Genomic DNA, 18,454 nt, shown 5'->3' with positions numbered 1-18,454 from the left:
ATTGACCTGAGAGTTTCCTCTTTCCCCCAGGAGCATCTGTATTTGTAAAGGCTGGAAATACATGAGATGTGGGGAAGACAGGAGACATCTGTATAGCACCTTAAGGTTACCCTACATTTTAAACATAAAAAGAAATATGGTCCCTTGTCCTAGGTGCTTAAAGTCTGACTCTTGATTCTGCAAACACTTATGCATGACAGTAATTGTTCTCATGTGAGCAACTTTACTCACATGCGTAAGTGTTACTAGAACCTGGGCCTAGGTAAGATTAGACAATCAAACACAAATCAAAACCCAGGATGACAGGTGAAGGGAGCAAACCAGGGCATTACTGAAGAGATGTGTTTCAAAGAACATTTGAAGGAAGGAGAGGACGTTCCAGGTACAGGGCCAGTGTGAGAGAAGACATGGAACTGAAAGCAAGTAACACAGATGAAAGGACAAGCAATGACCAGAGTGAGTAATGAGGATAGAAACATTAGCTTGGATCCAAAGGGTTCTTTTGGATTCCTTTCTACCCTCCCTGAAGAAAGGTGTCATGGAAGCCTTGGATTCTAGTAAAACATTTGCCATTTTATTAAAGCATTAAAGAAAGCAACCAAATATCAAACAGAGATTTAAAAGTACTACAGTTCTTTACAGAAAAAACACATTATTAGAGGTTGCAGGGCAGACATAGCTGTCATTCTCAGCAGGGCGTTAAATCAACATTTCAGACAATTAGAAAGTTATATAGGCAATTGCACCAAGTATAAGTAAATGTGACCTGTTTACAGGTAGCTGATTGAGATTATAACAGCCTTTAAGAATCAGTTAGACGTTCGACATTACAGCACAAAGATCTTCAGGAACATCAGCAGAAAGCGGATCATTTCCAGAGTGATTCGGAGTGCTAGGACATGTGTAAACTAAACATACCTTCACCTGGAATCTTTCACTCTATAGGAGATAAGCGAATGTACCACAGTTGTACAAATTGTGTGTGTGCAGAAAGCCTTCCCTTTTTGCAGCCCTGCAGAACAGCTGGACACAACTGCAGTCCTTGTGCCCTCAGGACACAGACACACTTTCCTTGTGCCTGTAAGGTGTGAGACACTCTGAAGGGAGCGAGGAAGAGCTGAGTCCCAAAGGGAAGCAGTAGCTCATGCCCGGCTCAGCCCAGCGAGTTAAGAAATTCTAACCTTTCTTTGCTGAGGAATTAGTGCTATTTTCCAGCAAGTTGTTCTGTCACTATGCAAAGGCAATTTTAAAGCGTCAGCTAAGAGCCCAGCCCTTTGCTGAGACCATGCTGAAGATGCCAGCCTGACCCACTGTTGGAGGAGGAGTTTAGTGCTCTCCTTAAAATAACTTATTTTTCAGGGATTTGTGTGCTGGCTCGATCAGGCTGGAGAGCTGGTCAGGAAACGCTTTTCCCATCCTGTGAATATTTTTGAAATTTCAGAAATGAAACTGAGACCCATGAAAAATTTTGACGAACAAGAGATATACACCCCACCCCAGAAAGCCAGTGTCTCAGTAATTGGGACACTCAGATGGGCTATTAGAGACCCCAATTCAGGTCCCTGCTCTCAATAAATCAGACCGATTCAGTCTCCCAGATCTGAGTCCTAATCACTGGGCCACTGGATATTAAGGGAGGGTGGGGTTTGGGTTCTTGTTCTCTCTGGTTTTGACCAGAAATTCCACATGGTGCTTGAGAAGCCTTCCTGACGAAAGTTCAGTTGAAATGAATACAATTCTGCAAAGTGTCTTTTTTTGACAAATAGGCCTTTTTCTTGATGGAAAAACCTGTTTTGTTGAAAAATTCCCCACCAGCTCTAGTAGGGTGCATTGAAGAGGGCTGTTCTTGAAGGCCTATTTGAGCACCTTTACTCATGATGGATATTAATTCATCCAATGAGTAACTTCCAGTAAGCCAATGGAACTACTCCAGGAGTAAAGTTCTACTCAACGTGAGTAAGGGTGACAGAATTAGGTAATTCAATCTCTTTCTTCCCCTGCCCAGGGTTGGGTAGGAAGATTAAAAAAATAGTGGTTCCAGCCAAATTCATTTCTATTTCTCAAGATCCAAGGAGAGAAATCACGTTCTTTTAACAAGATAAGAGAGCACTGTTACTGGTTAGGAATGTTTTGTTTCTTTGATCCCATTAACTTCTCTAACATTTAGGGGCATTACGTTAAAATTATTTGTGATAGCAACATAGGAATTGTCTGACTGACTCAGACTCCATCTAATCCAGGATCCTGTCTCTGACAGTGGTCCACACCAGATGCTGTAAAGACAGGTTTAAGAACCTTGCATTGGACTGATGTGGACAATCTGCCTCCTTCCCCTCGTTTAATTCTCATCCTACTCTCTAACTATTAGAGATTGCTTAAGCATGAGGTTTAATATCTCTTCCCAAAACAGTTAGCATTGAATGGCCCCTTATTCCTGTGGCATGAGACAAAGAAAAAGAAGGCTCCTGATCCATTGTCATTCATGATTTAACATACTTTTGTCATGTCCCCTCTGATTTGTTTCCTTTCTAACATAAGCAATTTCAGTCTTTTCAATCTCACTTCATAAGGGAGTTTTTCCAGGCCCTTGGTCTTTCTCATTACCTTTCTCTGAATCCCCTCTAATTCTGCAATATCCTTTCTGAGGACACTGCACACTGAATTCCAGAGCGGGCCACACTATTGACATTACAAATATTATCTGCTTTAGTCTCCACTCATTTCTTAATGCATTCTATCATTTTGTTTGCTTTGTCTAACTGCAGCTGTGCAGTGAGCAGAGGACTTCATTGAACTATTCATAATGATGTCAAGGTCACTTGTCATCATACAAGAAACTTAATTCCGCCATATGAGTTGACACTGCTGTTTTCACTTTCTCCACCAGACAACTCCATTTTACTGTTGTAAGGTTATTACGGCAGTTGTACTCAATTCTATTTCCTTTATACCTTTTCAACGTAGCCAATTGTGCTTTATGGAACTAGAACACTGCTGTTTGTGTCAGTCAGTATAAATTAATTTTGTTATTTTATGTTCAGTCTTAAATGCTTCACGGATCAAATAGCATTTTTCAACCGACCACCTATTTATTTCTAAAGTGCCTGTCACCCTGGTATTTAGACACAGTGGTGTGTCATGTTGTGATGCTGGGTGGATTAGAGGGGCCCTTGAGGTGTATTCAGGAGCTCTGATACTCCCTTCTACACCAATCTTGCACTGGGGGTGTCACGCTGGCTGGATGGGGGTGGGCATTTATTATATTGTTTAACATCAGTATAACAAAACCATAATAATTCATATGAGATATGCCGTGTCAGGTACTGTTAGAAAGGCTATAATGTGCGAAGTAAGATGATAATGTTTATGTTCATGTGTTATATGTGTAATGGAAGTTATGGATATGGTTGGTATATCTATATTTCAAATTATGCTGGGTCTGGGCAACACCCCAGACAGGATGGCTGCAGCACTAGCCTGCTTAATGGCCCATTAAGGAAATTCACAGGTATAATGGGCCCAGGGGGAGAAGCCAGGAATATACCTGATGAGTCACCAGGACTTACTCATGTGATTCTGAACTCCATCTTATTCCTGTAAATTTCCACAAGCAGCATGACAAAGACCAAAGGACATAAAAGGCAGCTGCACCACATCCATTTTGTCTTCAGTCTTCAGCCTACTTCTGGATCAACTCATCTACAACTGAACTGAAGCTGTGAAACAAAGGACTGAGACCCATCCAGGTACTGGTTTATACCAGAGGGACTATACAAGCCTGCAAACTCCACAATTCTATTAGAAACCTGATATATATGGACTTTGAAATCAATTGTACGTGTCTGATTGCTTTAATCCTTTAACATTTCTCTTATAGTTTCTTTCTTTTTATAATAAACCTTTAGTTTTATTTAGTAAAGGATTGGCTGGCAACATGGTATTTTGGGTAAGATCTAAACTCATATTGATCTGGTACTGTGGCTGACCCTTTGGGGTCAGGAAAAACCTTGTTGGTAAAGAGCATAGAGTTTTAAATAAGTGGTCTCTTTACTGGACCTAGTGGCTGATTGGGACCCAGAGACTGAAATGCAGTAAAAGAGGCTGGGTATATTTTTATTTTGGCTTCTTGATAACCAGTGTGGGGAATCAGAAGCACTGTTTGTGGCTGGTTGGGAAGTCCGAATTCAGTGTCACTCACCAGTGTTGAGAGAATCTGCTCTCCTTTTACAGCCTGCCCTGATCTTGGCATTTTCAGGTGGCTACCCTAGGCACAGATGGGTCACACATGCCACTGCTACAAATCACATTCCTCTATGATCCTGGCTCTCAAAGAATTTGTGACTGAGCAGGATTTGTGAAGGACTGAACTGTTGGCAATATCCTACGAATAAAGATGGCTGAAATTTTTTTTACCAATTTGTTGTTGTTGAAAAATAGACAATTTTCTAAACTGAAAAATGTCTTGCTTTGGCAAAGCTGATCTCCAGTGATGTTATGGTAGGCCTGGCACTTGCTTTGTAGGATTTTAATCAGGAGTTTATTCATGTATAATCTGTTTTCCCCTAAAACAAAAAGTGTACATGGTTTGTTTTATTATTTGCCACTTCTAGAATGAGATGATGAGTGATTTTAAATAAGTGGGACAGGGCAAAAAAACCCTAAAGTGATATTCTGCTGATGTGGTCAGAAATGATCATCAGGATTGTATTCTTCATCGCCATTATAGTCTTCATCACCATTAGAGTCGTCTTCATCATCCTTGTCATCTCCATCTCTCATAATAGACTGTCCATTCAAGCTAGTGAAGAAGAAACATGAGTATGTTGTGAATATATCATCTGTGCCTGAGATCACAATGAGTCCCTGCTCTCATGGCCATGCACACCGCTGGGATCACATAAATGGTCTATGGTGCTTCCTGAAGTGCACTTTTGGACCGAAAGTTATTTAAATCTCTGTGCCAATTGTCACTCTCCCAGAGAGCAAGGTCTGCCATGTGTGTGATGGATTCTCTTTGGAGCCCATCAGTGTAAAGCCTTAGTCAGCTGCAGGAGCTTTTATTGACTGGCACCAGCCACACTCTACAACTGTGTTTGCACTGTCTCCTCGCCATCTTCAGACCCTGCCTGCTGGGAGAATGACAGAGTAGGATTAAGGAAATGGAGTCCCTTAAATGGAAACTAAGAACATGATCAAAGGACTACTGGCCTGGCCCCATTCTCAGAAATCTGCTTTGGGGAAGTGGGATAATTCAAAGCACAAGTATGTGGAGGGTCCTACTATAGCGGGAGTTAGCATCAGATCAGCTCTGGAGATGAAAGGCCAGATTCTCTGGCCTGATTCATTCCCTCTGCTACTCTAATTGTGCAAAGGGGATAATAGTGCTGGGTCCATCTTCCCTACTGGAAGTTTCCCAAGCATTTGGGAGTCTACAACTTGAATAGAGTCAGTGCATCTGGCTCCTATGCCATACCCCCGGGGGCCCCCAGCATAGGGGGTGTGTTGGGGTCAGGGAGGGCTAGGAAAGGGGGTGAAACCAAAACCAGAAACAACTGTTAGTCAGAAAGAAATAAATCATAAGAAATCACTGTGTCAGGGCAGCCAGCAGTCACTTACAGCAGTGTATGCAGCTTACTGCTTGCGTTTTTCAGTCCATCACGCAGCCGATTCATTCCTGAATCTCCCAGGGCATCATGATTGATATTCAGCTCTGTCAGTGACTGGTTTGTAGTTAGGACAACAGAGAGATCTTCACAACAAGCAGGTGTCAGACCACACCCGGTCAGCCTGCAAGAGACAGGGACATGCCAACCCAGGCATACCATGCATGGTGTTCCCCTATTGAAGCCAAGTTCATCCCTGGAGTAGCTCAGTGGAGTTATACCAGGATCAATATGTCCAATGTATTCATAGCTTCATAGATTTTTCAGGCCAGAAAGAGCCATTATGATCATCCAGAGGCAGATTTGCAAAGGTACAAATGGTTGCTAGATGCATAACTCCCACTGGTTTTCAATGAAAGTTAGGTACGTAACTACCATTTGTGCCTTTGAAATTTCCATTCTAGTTTTACTTCCTGCATAAGACAGGCTATACAATTTCACTTGAATCTGAGTTGTAATCCCTGCATTTAGGCTGATAATGTGGATGAGCCAGAACATATAATTTAGGATGACATCTTATCTCGATTTAAAAGCTCCAAGTGTTGGCAAATCCAGCACATCCCTTGGCAATCTTTTCCAGTGGTTAATTTACCCTAATTGTTATAAAGTTGTTTTCTCGAGAGATTATTTGATGCAGTAATTAAGTGATAAACATCAGTGATTCTACAGCGTGTTGTGCAAATATTCTCCGCTGTGTGGATTTTCACTCCGTGACCACTTGCTGACTGTTCTACTTGTTTATGTCTGTGTTATCTGAAGAGGAAAAGTGTTGACCCAATTAATCCCTGCCTTATTCCACTGAAGTAAAATGGAGTTAAATCAGGGATTCATTTGGCCCTGTGTTTCTGGCCATCTCAAGAGAAGTTGGTGCCAGCTGAGGGTAGGTACGAAAACCTGACAATCCTCTTTCCACCCTGCTGGGTTTGGTGGGATGCTCCTCAATTTAAGGTTGGCAATTTTTTATGAACATTGCTAGTGCAATGTAGTTTATTTGAAGCTCTTGATCATTGTGAACAAATCTATATGTTGGCGAGCAGGCCCAGCCCAAGAGCCAAAAAACATCCAACAGGCTCACACTGAAAGATCATGCCTTAGTCACCGGGAAAGAAAGAGATGGAGGCAAAAGGAAAAGCTCAAGACCGAAACAGCAAAAAAAAAAAAACCCAGCAGCTGCTGGGAGTCAGAGAAGACTGGAACAAGAACAGTGATGGTTGCAATTTCACAATGTTGGTGTGACTCTAATAGGCATGTAGGGCATTCTGTATTGCTTGTCAGCTGAGTTTTCTTAACAGTGACACAGCGCCATCTAGTAGCTTTTAGGCTCTCACTCCTATTCTTTCTGGAGAGATGTCCATTTCCTACAACGCGTCATCACGACTGGTGATACTGAGTGGCTTTGCTGGCAGGGTCCACACAGATACCAAGTTTTTTGAATGGACCTGGCTGGGTGCACTTTCATCTCAGGGCTGAGGCAGTTCTACTATCAGGGCACCTGAGGCACTTCCCTGCTCAGAAGTGGAGACAATAAAACCAGGTGTGGACTCATCCCTACTCTCTGCACCATGCCCAGATGTTAATTTAACTGACTGGGCCCTGCCTAAAATTCTGAGCTTGCTGTGCTGTGCCTGGTCTGTGGTAAAACAGAGCACTTCACTCTCCAGATTGGCACATTTGGCACACTTGATGACCACTAAATGCAAAAAAACACCCCCCAAAAACAAAATAACCCCCCCCCCTTCTTTAAACAGAAGAAAGAGACTGTCTACTGGCCTTCAACGGGGAAAGCTGTGACGTGCTGAGCTTGGCACTGTGCGGGGAAAGGACTGGACTATCTGTCAACTTGCATCTCTAAACATGAAAAGATCCCGTTGTTCAGAGATCCAGAAATGGAGACATTTAATTTAAGCAGCCACAATGTATTGATGACGGAAAACATGCCCAGATTAGCCAGAAAGAACAGACCCAAGTCCGGCAAATCACAAGCAAAGCCTCTGGCGACTTACCCTAGTTTCTGTAGTTTACAGCCTGGCTGTTTCAGCCCGTCACACAGCAGCTTCATTCCTGCATCCCCCAGTTTATTATAGCACAGGTCCAGCTCGCTCAGTGACTTGTTTTTACTGAGGACGGCAGAAAGAGCCCCACAGCAAGCTCCTGTGAAATAGCAGTTAGACAATCTGCAAGGGACAGACGAACAGAAAGAACAGTGATCAGGCCTCTTGAGTCTCCCAGCTTGCCCTGGAGATTCTCATGTCCTGACACCCTCTGCTGGACTCCCAAGCAGCTCTTCAGTCCTCTGCTCTGAATGACATCTTTAAGGGGAGAGTCCTACAGGAGTCCAAGCAGAGAGACATATCCTAATGTGGCAGTCCACAACCAGTCCACAGCCACAGAGGTCTGCACAAAGGAAAGCCCTTTGGTATCGGAAAGCTGGATGCTGCAACCCTTTCTCATGGAATCTGAGCTGAAAGATCCAGCCCTTACTTCTACAGGCTTCACCTCTTTGTTTAGATGCTGGAGATAAATCCTTCTGCATGAAATATTCTCTCTCCTTGTACCTCATCTTGCTCGTTTCCCACGTCTCATTGGCACTGCCCCTCCACCACCCTGGGGAAACTTACACAAATCCCTCTGAAATGAGCAGACCCTAATAAGAGGCTTTTAAGGAAGCTCGGGGCCACTCACATGAGTTTCTGTATTTTGCAGTTCTCTCGGTTCAGTCCGGCACACAGCTGTTTCACTCCAGAATCCCTCAGTTCATTATTTCTCAGGTCCAGCTCTGTCAGGGTCTGGTTGGTACCGAGAACAGAGGCAAGGTCACCACAACAAGCGGCTGTGAGAAGGCAACACTCCAACCTGTAGGAGACAGAGATGTACAGAGAGAAAAGTAAGACCCTGTTTCTCTACCCCTCCTTGTGCTCAGAGGGCCAAATTCAGAGGTGATGTGCAAGGTGGTGAAAATTAAACACCCTAGGTCAGACCCAGTGCCCGTTAAAGTGAAAGCGACTCTTCCCATTGGTTTTAGTGGGCATTGCAGCAGGCCGTCTGGGCTCAATTCTGCTTCCATTCACCCAAGTGTAATTCCCTTCCATGCCAATGGGCGTTGTGCTCCTATAACTGAGAGGATGGGCAATCCTAGGGAGGTTTAAAAGATTAAGAGTATAATATCTGGCTACAGATTTCCAAGTACTGAAGATGATGCTAAATATGATGCTGTTTGCACATGTCTAGCACACACAGCTCATTGGTGAAAAGAGAGATGGAAATGCAGTATGAAGAAAATGATCATTTAGACCAGTGGTTACTCACTTTATTTTTTGTAGTTTACAATTTGGATGCTTCAGTGCTTTGTACAGCAGCTTCACTCCTATATCTCCCCATTTACTGTAGCTGAGGTCCAACTCTATTAGGCTCTGGTTTGTAGTGAGCACAGAGGTGAGGTCACTCCAAGAAGTAGCAGTGAGACTGCGACCCCTTAGCCTGCAGGAGACAAAGTTATACAGAATACAATGGCTGTTCGTTTGAACACAGCCACTTGTGTCCCTCTCACAGCTGGGTTCCTATGAAGCTAAGCGGGGGAGCTGCAGCAAAGGAGAAAGTTGAAATCCAGCAGGTCTGAGGGGCATCCTGGCTGCTCCAATGTTAAGATAACTAGAATGGCTCTGAGAGTGCTGGGCAGGCCATGTGAGCAGCCTCTTGAATTATCCTTGGTCCTATAATTGGTGCAGAAGAGGAATAAGGCTACGGCCCCATCTCCATCACACTATGCCCATTAGAGGACTCTAGTAGCAACAGGGACACCATGGCTCTTTTCTCTCCCACTGTGTTCTGGACATGTCAGGACAGGGGCTGGGTGCCCCTTTGACAAGGGCATATCAATGGAAGGATCCTTGGTTGATGCTCTTTCCCCCACTTCCACTTTGTACCTCCAATCAGCCACAATCCGGCCTATAACATGCTAGCTGTTATTAATCATTGTAACTGATCGTGACAGGCTCAAAGTTCCACAGGGCTTTATCTCCCTACGTCAGGGCTTGGTAGTGTTAATTTTCTACTTTCAAAAGGAGACCAAAGTGCTTGGAACTTGCAAGATTCAATTTGCTACCCTCTTCCAGCTCAGAGATCACAAACTCTTGTTTAAAGGTTTGGAATCCAATTTAAACTTTCCTAAGAATTTCTCCTCTGGCCTGAGAATGGAGCATGGCAATTTTCAGACCACAAGGAGGTTTTCAAGGAAGTTTAGTTGGGAATAGAAAACTGGGCTTCTGCTGGAAGGCTGCCTGCGGACTTATCTGTGGAGTAACTAGCAGCAGCTTCCTAATCCTGGAGCTGAAATCTTCTGAACCAGATTTCAGAGGAAAGAGGATGGCTAACATTAACTATAAACTGAAGTGAAGAGTTCCTCGTGGATTCAGGGTTCAGTTATAATGCAATAAATATAACATAATTATAAAGAAAATCCCTGGTTACTTACCCCAGTTTCTGAACACTGCAGTTTTTTTGTTTCAGTCCCTTACAGAGCAATTTAATCCCTGTATCGCCCAGTTTGTTACCACTCAGGTCCAACTCTTTCAGAGACTGGTTTGTCTTGAGAGCAGAGGCGAGATCCTCACAACAAGCAGAGGTGAGATGGCAGCACCCTAAGCTGCAAGAGACAGATGTGATTACTGCTTGTTTTTACCCAGGTGGCCACCTCCACTTTATTCACATCAGTGTATTCCTATAAAGAAATTAAAGGCTTGATCCAAAGCCTAAAGACTCCTATCATCTTCCCTGGCTTTGGGTCAGGACCTTTGTCAGCTGTATTGTACTTAAATGAAAGTGATCTCTAGCCATCTATGAAATGTGCAAAACACTCTGCTAATTGGACGCTGACATGGCAGAAGTGTTACTAGGCAATTTACAGACAGGTATGAGGAGATGTTCAAATTTATCAGCGCTGAACAAGTTTACAATCTTGAGCCCCGCTCCTGGAAACACCTAGGTACATGCTTAATTTTAAATACGTGAGTAGTGCCGTTAAAGTCACATTTAAAACAATAATAGGAAAATTGAAGAACTTCATGTGATGTGGGAAGGATTCCTCTCTTCTTCAAAAGGAAAACACAGTATGCAAAGAAAGAGTCATGTTGAGGGTCTGGCTGAATGATTTAGCAGGTCAACATTTTATGTTTGTAACATGTTTGCTTGCTTCCCCGTGATAATTTTGGGTGTTTTGCAAGCACAGTTTTGTATCAGTGATTTAAAATAACTAAAGCCATTTTTAAAAACAAACCAATATTATGTCAATGTAATAACGAGACTGAGTTTATAATAAAAGTCAGGACAGTCAGAGTTATGGTTAAGTCTTCCGCTGGCATGCATTCACTATAACAGGGTCTTTCATTATAGAGAAGATGCTTCATAATATTCAATATTTAATTAGCAGTCCCAAGAGCTGACCTATATTTGGCTTGTATTTGATAAAGACTCAGTGGTGGAAAGCTAAGCAGGATCTGGGTAAGTAAACAGGTGAAAGGGAAGACTGTTTAGGGTAAATTTTTCCAAAGCATCTAGGTGCCATTAGAGAGACAAGGTGGGTGAGTTAATTTATTGAACCAACTTCCGTTGGTGAGAGAGACAAGCTTCTGAGCTACACAGAGCTCTTCCTCAAGTCTGGGAGAGGTTTTAAGAGTGTCACAGTTAAATACAAGATCAAACAGATAGTTTAGCATAAGTAGTTAGCACATATTCTAAGGGATCATTCAAGAGGAAGTGGCCCCTGTAGTCATAGGACAAAAAAGGGAGTTAGTGGGTTGTAATAAGACATACATCCAATGTCTCTGTTCAGTCCCTGATTTTCAATGTCTAGCAAAGGTCTGAATTTAAGTTCCTAGGCTCATCTTCTGAAAGTATTGTGCAGGTTTCCTTTCAGGTTGAGGACTGATAGGTCAGATGTAGAGTGATTGCTTTGTGAAAAGTGTTCACCCACATGTGATAGGGTGTTTTTGTCTTGGATCATTTTCCTGTGTGAGTTCATTTGAGCGGGTAGTGATTGTCTTGGTGCCATTGACATTCACTGACATCACTTGGGTACTTTTGAAAGTGACTTCAGTGGGAGCTGTTTCCACATTGACCCCTGAATTTTTCCTCTGGGAACAGAGCAGGAAATTCCCATTCAGGGAATAATGCAGCTGTGGAGTGCTAATGGGTGTTTTCAGGAACACATCCCATGTGTCATAGACCTTTACAGCTATAAAAACCATTATTCCTGTCAACCAGCTCTTTTTCTATAGAACGTAAATGGCTCTTATCATGGATGAATGATAGGAAGCAAAAGAAGAAATCGAAGTCCATTATACAGGTAAAACAGATAGGGTATATTTAATATCAGAAATAAATGTAATAATTAAGTTCTTATCCAAATACTGTGCACAAAATGGTAATAATAAATAATAAAACTTAAAGATGTCTAGCTCAAATAACCTCAGAATTCCTGGATCTTTATCACTATCACATCATGAAGCCGGATGGTTTCATATGCTGCTGCTCAGAGACTAAACCCCAGTGGTACATAGCAGCACATTGTTGCTAAACTCCTGAGAGAACAGCAGCAATGACAGTCTCATAGAAGAACAATTACTTACGATATTTTCTTTAGTTTACAGCCTGGATCCTTCAGTGCTTGACACAAAAGGCGAGGTGGGGAAAATTTAGGCTCTTCCTCCTCCAGCTCCCTGAAAAAGAGAACAGAAATGTTCCATTCTGGGTACTGAAAAAAATATTCACTCTCATTTCAAGACGTTGGCACAGTAGATTTTATTCTGCAGCAGACAATTTATTGTTTTTTAAAAAATAATTCTTTTAAACATTATCAGCTGCAACTTCCCCTTTATTCTCATGCCAAATTAGTAAATTGTGGATTTCTGGTGTCAGAAATGTGTAGTTTGAAAAGTGTAAGTGAATCGGGTTTATTAGACAGCCCAAGGAATTTAAGATGCCTGTTAATTGACAGAACAAAGATCCTGAACCAAAGGCCATTAAAGTTTATAGAAAGACTCTTATATTGAACAGAGATTGGATCAAGATTGTGGCAGTGTAAGCAGCCCCCTGTCATCAGTACAATCTGTTGAGTAAGGACCTCTGGATTTAGGCCTAGAAAAATCTGACATTATACTGGAATGGTTGACAAATCCATATGCACTGTGACAATAGCAGGTGCTATTATAACTACACACATTTGATATTCAGATCAGTAAACTGACATGCTTACCAAGGAACTAACTTTCGTAGCACTGACCCTCGTCTTTCCTCTCGCTCTTCCAGCCCAAATGTACAATCATTCAGAGAGAGCGACTGCTCATTACGACAATTCTTTATGCAGAACGAAAGAACCATGTGGTCGATTTTTGTGAAGTTAATTTTTCTCAGTCCAATTTCTTGGAAATGATCCATTGCACTTTTGACAAACTCTTCGTCCTGAATCTCATACAAACAGTGAAGCAATTCAAGCTGGAATCGTTTTTCTTGGGAGGACTTGAAGGTCAGGCCATAGCTTGTTTTTGCTGTAGATTCAAACCATTTCAATAAATTCTGTTTAATTTCAGTTGAAATTTTGCATCCAAAGATTTTTTCTGTGTGATTCGTCCTCTCTTTGTTTAAGAGACCAAACAGGAAACGTACAGTTAAGGTAAAAGAATTATCTCTAGATATTCCATATTTTTTCAAAATTTCATTCACATCTTTCTTCAGAGTCATTGAACCACACCCTTTTTCTTTATCTTCCACCAGGACATAGAACAAAGCTGCAAAGAACTCTTGGAAACTTAAGTGAATGAAGCTATAGACACTTTCGAAGCCAATATCTTTTTGGAACATGTTCTTAGTGAGAAAGAGGGACTGAATGTCAGATCCATCCAAACCATGCTTCTTCGCATCTTCTTCTTCAAAGAGTATTTTATTGTTCAAGATCCCATCTGCAGCTAGGGAGCATAGTTTCTTCAGTTCGGTGTGTATGGATTCCTTTGAATTGGAATGGTTATCTAATAAACTGGACAGAAAGAGCATATATACCGAGGTGGTTGTTTTTGAGCTTTTGGCTAGATCTTCACCACTTTCCATCTGCTGTTTCATCACAGTGCACAGGATCCAGCACACGATGGGAGCAAAGCACATGGTGAAGAGCATTTCATTGTCTTTTACAAAATCTAGAGCTTGTTTTGCTTGTATCTGGTTTGCAAAGAACTTGCGGAAATACTCCTTTCTGTCATCTTCAGAGAATCCCAGTATTGTTGCAATATGGGGAAACTTCAGACACTTCCGGAGTTTATCCAGAGCGGTTGGTCTCGTAGTGATTATTAAGAAAGATTTTGGAAGAATTGTTTTCCTTAATAAACTGCTCAGTATGATTTCCACTGGCTTTCTCTGGCAGGGATCAGTGCACAGACTACTTTCTTGTTGATCAAAGGAAAATTTAAGTACGTCAAAACCATCAATTATGAACAAAAGCTTCTCTGGATTCACGAAAATATCTTTGATTGGTGCATTTCTATCAGGACAATTGTTTAAAATTAGATCTGCAAGACTTTGAAACTCAGAAATACAGTTCATTTCCCTGCTATTGATGTAGAAGATATAATCAAACTTGCCAGGATAGAGTTTTCCAAACGCCCAGTCTACCATAAGCTTCTTTGCTAACATTGTTTTTCCAATCCCAGCAGCTCCCTGTAGCACAATGGTTCTCAGTTGTGTTCTCCTGCTTCCATCAGCATCAAATAAAGTCTCCAGTTTAGTAGAACTAGCTCGCTTTGCCATGATTTCTGCATGTTCTTTCCCTTTGGCTCTTATTTCGTGTGTTTTCTCCTTCTGGTCATGATGTTCCTTTACAATAAGCAGCTTTGTGAATCTTGTGTTAAGTTCCACACAGTCTCCAACTTGATTGTTCCTCTCTTCTATTAGCTGGTATTTTTCTCGTATATGATCCTTAAACTTTGGTTTGAAATCTAATTCAATGATATGGAGCATTAGAATCAGTGAATGCAGAAATTCAGGGGGAAAAAGACAGATTTTGTCATTAATGAGTTTCATGGTAGTGCTATTTAGATGGATATGAATTCCGGATTCTAGTTAATAAGGGGAATAACAGATCATATTGCTGGGTGGCAGTTCAGATGATGGAAAATAGATATTTTGAAATTAAATTTTAAAAATTAAATTCAGCTGAACATTGACTATACTAGTTAAATGTTTCTGGAGATAGAGGTTCTTCAGTATGGAGAGATGCAGAGAGAAGAAGGGAAAATATACACATGCAATTTAATAAATGATGTTTAAAAGTAGAATGACTCCCATCTATTTGAATGGACTTTGTATCAGCCCCTGACTCAGTTACTCACTAATTTGAGAATTTGGAAAACACAGTGGCCCAAATTCTGGTCTGTGTAACACTGAAATAAATCAGAGCAATAACTTAATTAGAGTTACTTTAGATTTACACTGGTGTACCTGAGATCAGATTCTGTCCCCAAATGACTATTCTTTTTTCTATGGATATACAGAACACTTGATACATGCACTGTAATGTCTGCGACGCTGACAGTAACTGGGTGCAATTTTCAACATGTGTATCCCATACATTACCGTGTGTTGTTTTGAAACTCAGAGTTCCAACAGACAGAGATCGAGTAGATTGAGATTGAACCACAACTGAAAGAGAAATAACATGGGCTTAGTATGAATTGCAGAGAAATGAGATGAGCCACATATCAATGGATCTCTGTTCCTTTTGTGGGAATGATACTTATTGAGCCAAGTTTCAGTCCTCTTGTTCTCATTAAATATCAAGGACGCTCACAGGAATAAAGGAAGTAAATTTTAAAGAAACTTTACTACACTTTGGCCAATTGCAGGCAGGGCCAGGAAGTGATGAATCCTTAAAATAGGAGTGCAAAGCAACAGAATTATAGTACAGGTGGCGTGGAGGGGGAAGGTGCAACATTTTCAGACTAGCATAACACACAAAAATGGCAAAACCAATTTTATGCAAATTGTCCTTAAATTTTCAATGGTCTGAGATCATTTGGAAACCCTGTTTGAGAAGGTTACAAAATGTGTGTGTATTAGGGAGGCAGAGGGTCTAAAAAAGGGGGATGAGAATGGAAGGGGGAAAACATCTGTAACTGTAGCACTATCTCACAGGTGCTTTGGTATATACTGAGATACAGCAACTCTGAGCCACAGAACCATCCATAGGCAGTGGTTTCAGGTTTCTGGAGATCAAAGCAGTCCCAGGGTCTGTTTTAATTTATGCCAAGGGCATTATGCCCTAGAGCAGCCCAGAATCCAGGTGGTGCAAAAGTGGTTTAAAGCTATTTCCCCACACCTGAGCTATGGTGTTTCCTGAGAGCACAGAACCTACCCTGTGGACTTCAATGAGAGCAGGAGCAAACTCTGTGTCCTGTAGAGATCTTTTTCGTTTCTGTGTGATGGGCTGTGCTTTCTCTCATATTAAAACAAAATTTGGGGCATGACCATCCATCACAGAAGCGCAATAAGAGCGGAATTGGGCTCTTAAAATAGCATTCTGCTTCTTACAGGTCACTCTCTCTCTCTTTTCCTTGTGCTCTCAGTTACCTGTGTGGTACCTGCCTATGTTTTACATAACCATTCATATACAAACGTATTATACACTAAATGCAATTGATTCATGGCCTAATAAATGCAGTGCTAATCTAGAGAACAGGCAATAAGAGCTGCTAATAAAAAAGAGGCACAATAGTCTCAGTCATTCTAGAAAAATATTGTGTGACCACATTTTCAAAAAGCAGCATCCTTTTTGCTGGTGCCAATTGAAGTATAGGCACAAATCTGGATACTCACACCAGGGGTGCAAAGCAGGTTGTTAGAGGTGCAAGCACTCTGATTTAGTCCTGCAATTTTGGGACTGCACTTTTTGCAGGTGCAAAAAGTGAGGCTGGACTTTCGCCCTTTTTCACGTTCACTCCAGATGTGTCTCTGCTTCAGCTGATTCTGACTCCCACCAGTTTCCCTGGGTTTTGGAATCTGTTAGGTGACATTAGCTAGATGCTGCTGTGGCTACGGATGTTCCTTCTGCTGGAGTTGCAGTGGGGAACATTAATGAGGAACAACTCACTGGGGTTGGAGTCGCTTTAGATTTTTTGTACCTCTCTCTTTTTCCTCTTGGAGTTCAACGGCATAGTTTTTCAGGCCGATCTTGTCGAAGATTTCTATCGCTACATTCGCTGCACTGTCTTCACCATAGAACTGTATCAGGAGATTGGCAACATCCATTTCATCGGCATTCTCCAGCTTGCTACGGGGGATTTTACGTTTCCCCTCATAGTCAAAATCAGATAATTTATGTTTAAATTTTTTAAAATCTTTCTTTTCGAGATCCTCCAGGACCTGCAGAAGGATGTCAGTCAGGGTCTTTTCTCCACTCATCATGTGCTACTAGGAATTGTCTGAAACTGAATCAAGAACATTAGAAGATTAAAGCTAAACTCTATCATATTATTAAAACCAAGAGACATCAGAAAGTTGCAGTCACAGCTATTTAGCACACCCTGAGTCTGCACAAAACAAACACCTTCCCATGTAACCAAAGGAACTGGTTCAGCAGACATTATCATCTGCATTGCCACGTACTAGAGATTTCTTGTAACACTTATACTGTAAAGAGTAAGATAGGAAAATAAGTATTGGCAGATTAGATCAGTGATCCATATAATCTGGTATCCTGTCTCCAACACTGGCTTGTCCCTGAGGCTTCAGAGAGACGTGTAAAACTCTTGTCATAGACAATTATTGAATGACCTCTCCGTAGGACTTTCTTCCTAACCTGCATCAGTTAGTGCTTGGCTACAATCATAAAGCAGAAAAGTTTAACCCAGTGGTTCTCTTTTTTTCATTTGCGGGCCCCTAAAAATTTCAAATGGAGGTGTAGACCCTTTTGGAAACCTTAGACATAGTCTATGGACCACCCCAGTGGTCAGCAGACCACAAGTTGTAAACCACTGTGCTATGGTAATGACAACCTTTCATGGACATCTTAGGCATAGTCTGCGGACCCCCAAGGGTCTGTGGATCTGGAAACCACTGGCTTAACCCATTTTATCACCGCCAACTGAGTGTCATTACTAGAGCTGGTGGGTAAACGTGAAAGTATTTTTGCAAAAAATGAGAGAGAAGCTAGACGAGGCAATGTCTTTCATTGGATCACCTTCTGTTGATGGAAGGAACAAGCTTTCAGGCTTCCATAGGTCTGAAAAAAGTTACCAGAATGTTTGAGCTAAATGCAAGATGGGACAGATCGTTAAGCATAAGGTTTCATACATGCTTTAGGAGACACTTAAAATGAAGTGGGCAATCAGGATTAGCAGATGATAGGGCAGGGTGACCAGACAGCAACTATAAAAAAATCGAGACAGAGGGTGGACGGTAATAGGCGCCCATATAAGAAAAAGCCCCGAATATCGGCACTGTCCTTATAAAATCAGGACATCAGGTCACCCTACAATAGGGTGTGCTACAAATTATTGTAAAGAGCGATAAAACCAGTGCCTCTGTTAAGTTCATTGTTTTTAGTGTCCAACAAAGTTATGTTCCCAGACTCATCTTTTGAAGGTATCATGCAGCAAGTTCGCAAAAATTGTTGAAGTTGTTCTGATTTAAAATGGTTCAAAATGTACCTGTTAGGGTTTTTTTTCAAACCTTTTTGAAGAATTTTTATGATTTTTTTTAAAGCTTTAGTGGAAACACAGGTTTTTGGTAAATGAATATTTCTATAACCATTT

The 18,454-nt window shown here is 41.6% G+C and overlaps 1 protein-coding gene across 1 annotated transcript; it reads right to left on the bottom strand.

Moving 5' to 3' along the window:
• Positions 1 to 4,376: 4,376 nt before the first annotated feature.
• NLRP6 (NLR family pyrin domain containing 6) lies at positions 4,377 to 17,102 on the bottom strand. Its single transcript, XM_067540371.1, has 10 exons — positions 16,823 to 17,102; positions 15,279 to 15,344; positions 12,913 to 14,641; positions 12,287 to 12,376; positions 10,135 to 10,305; positions 8,970 to 9,140; positions 8,346 to 8,516; positions 7,667 to 7,837; positions 5,617 to 5,787; positions 4,377 to 4,798 (listed from the first exon to the last, which is right to left on the bottom strand). The coding sequence occupies exons 1-10, from the start codon at positions 17,100 to 17,102 to the stop codon at positions 4,684 to 4,686; spliced, it is 3,135 nt and encodes a 1,044-aa protein (XP_067396472.1). The 3' UTR covers positions 4,377 to 4,683.
• Between the last annotated feature and the right edge of the window lie 1,352 nt (positions 17,103 to 18,454).

The sequence above is a fragment of the Emydura macquarii genome, unplaced genomic scaffold (genome assembly GCF_026122565.2).
Source record: "Emydura macquarii macquarii isolate MOO-44397 ecotype Brisbane River unplaced genomic scaffold, CSIRO-AGI_Emac_v2 contig_587, whole genome shotgun sequence".
NCBI classification, from domain to species: domain Eukaryota; kingdom Metazoa; phylum Chordata; order Testudines; family Chelidae; genus Emydura; species Emydura macquarii.
The sequence above is the reverse complement of the archived record's forward strand: the minus strand, read 5'-3'. Positions and strand labels throughout refer to the sequence as shown.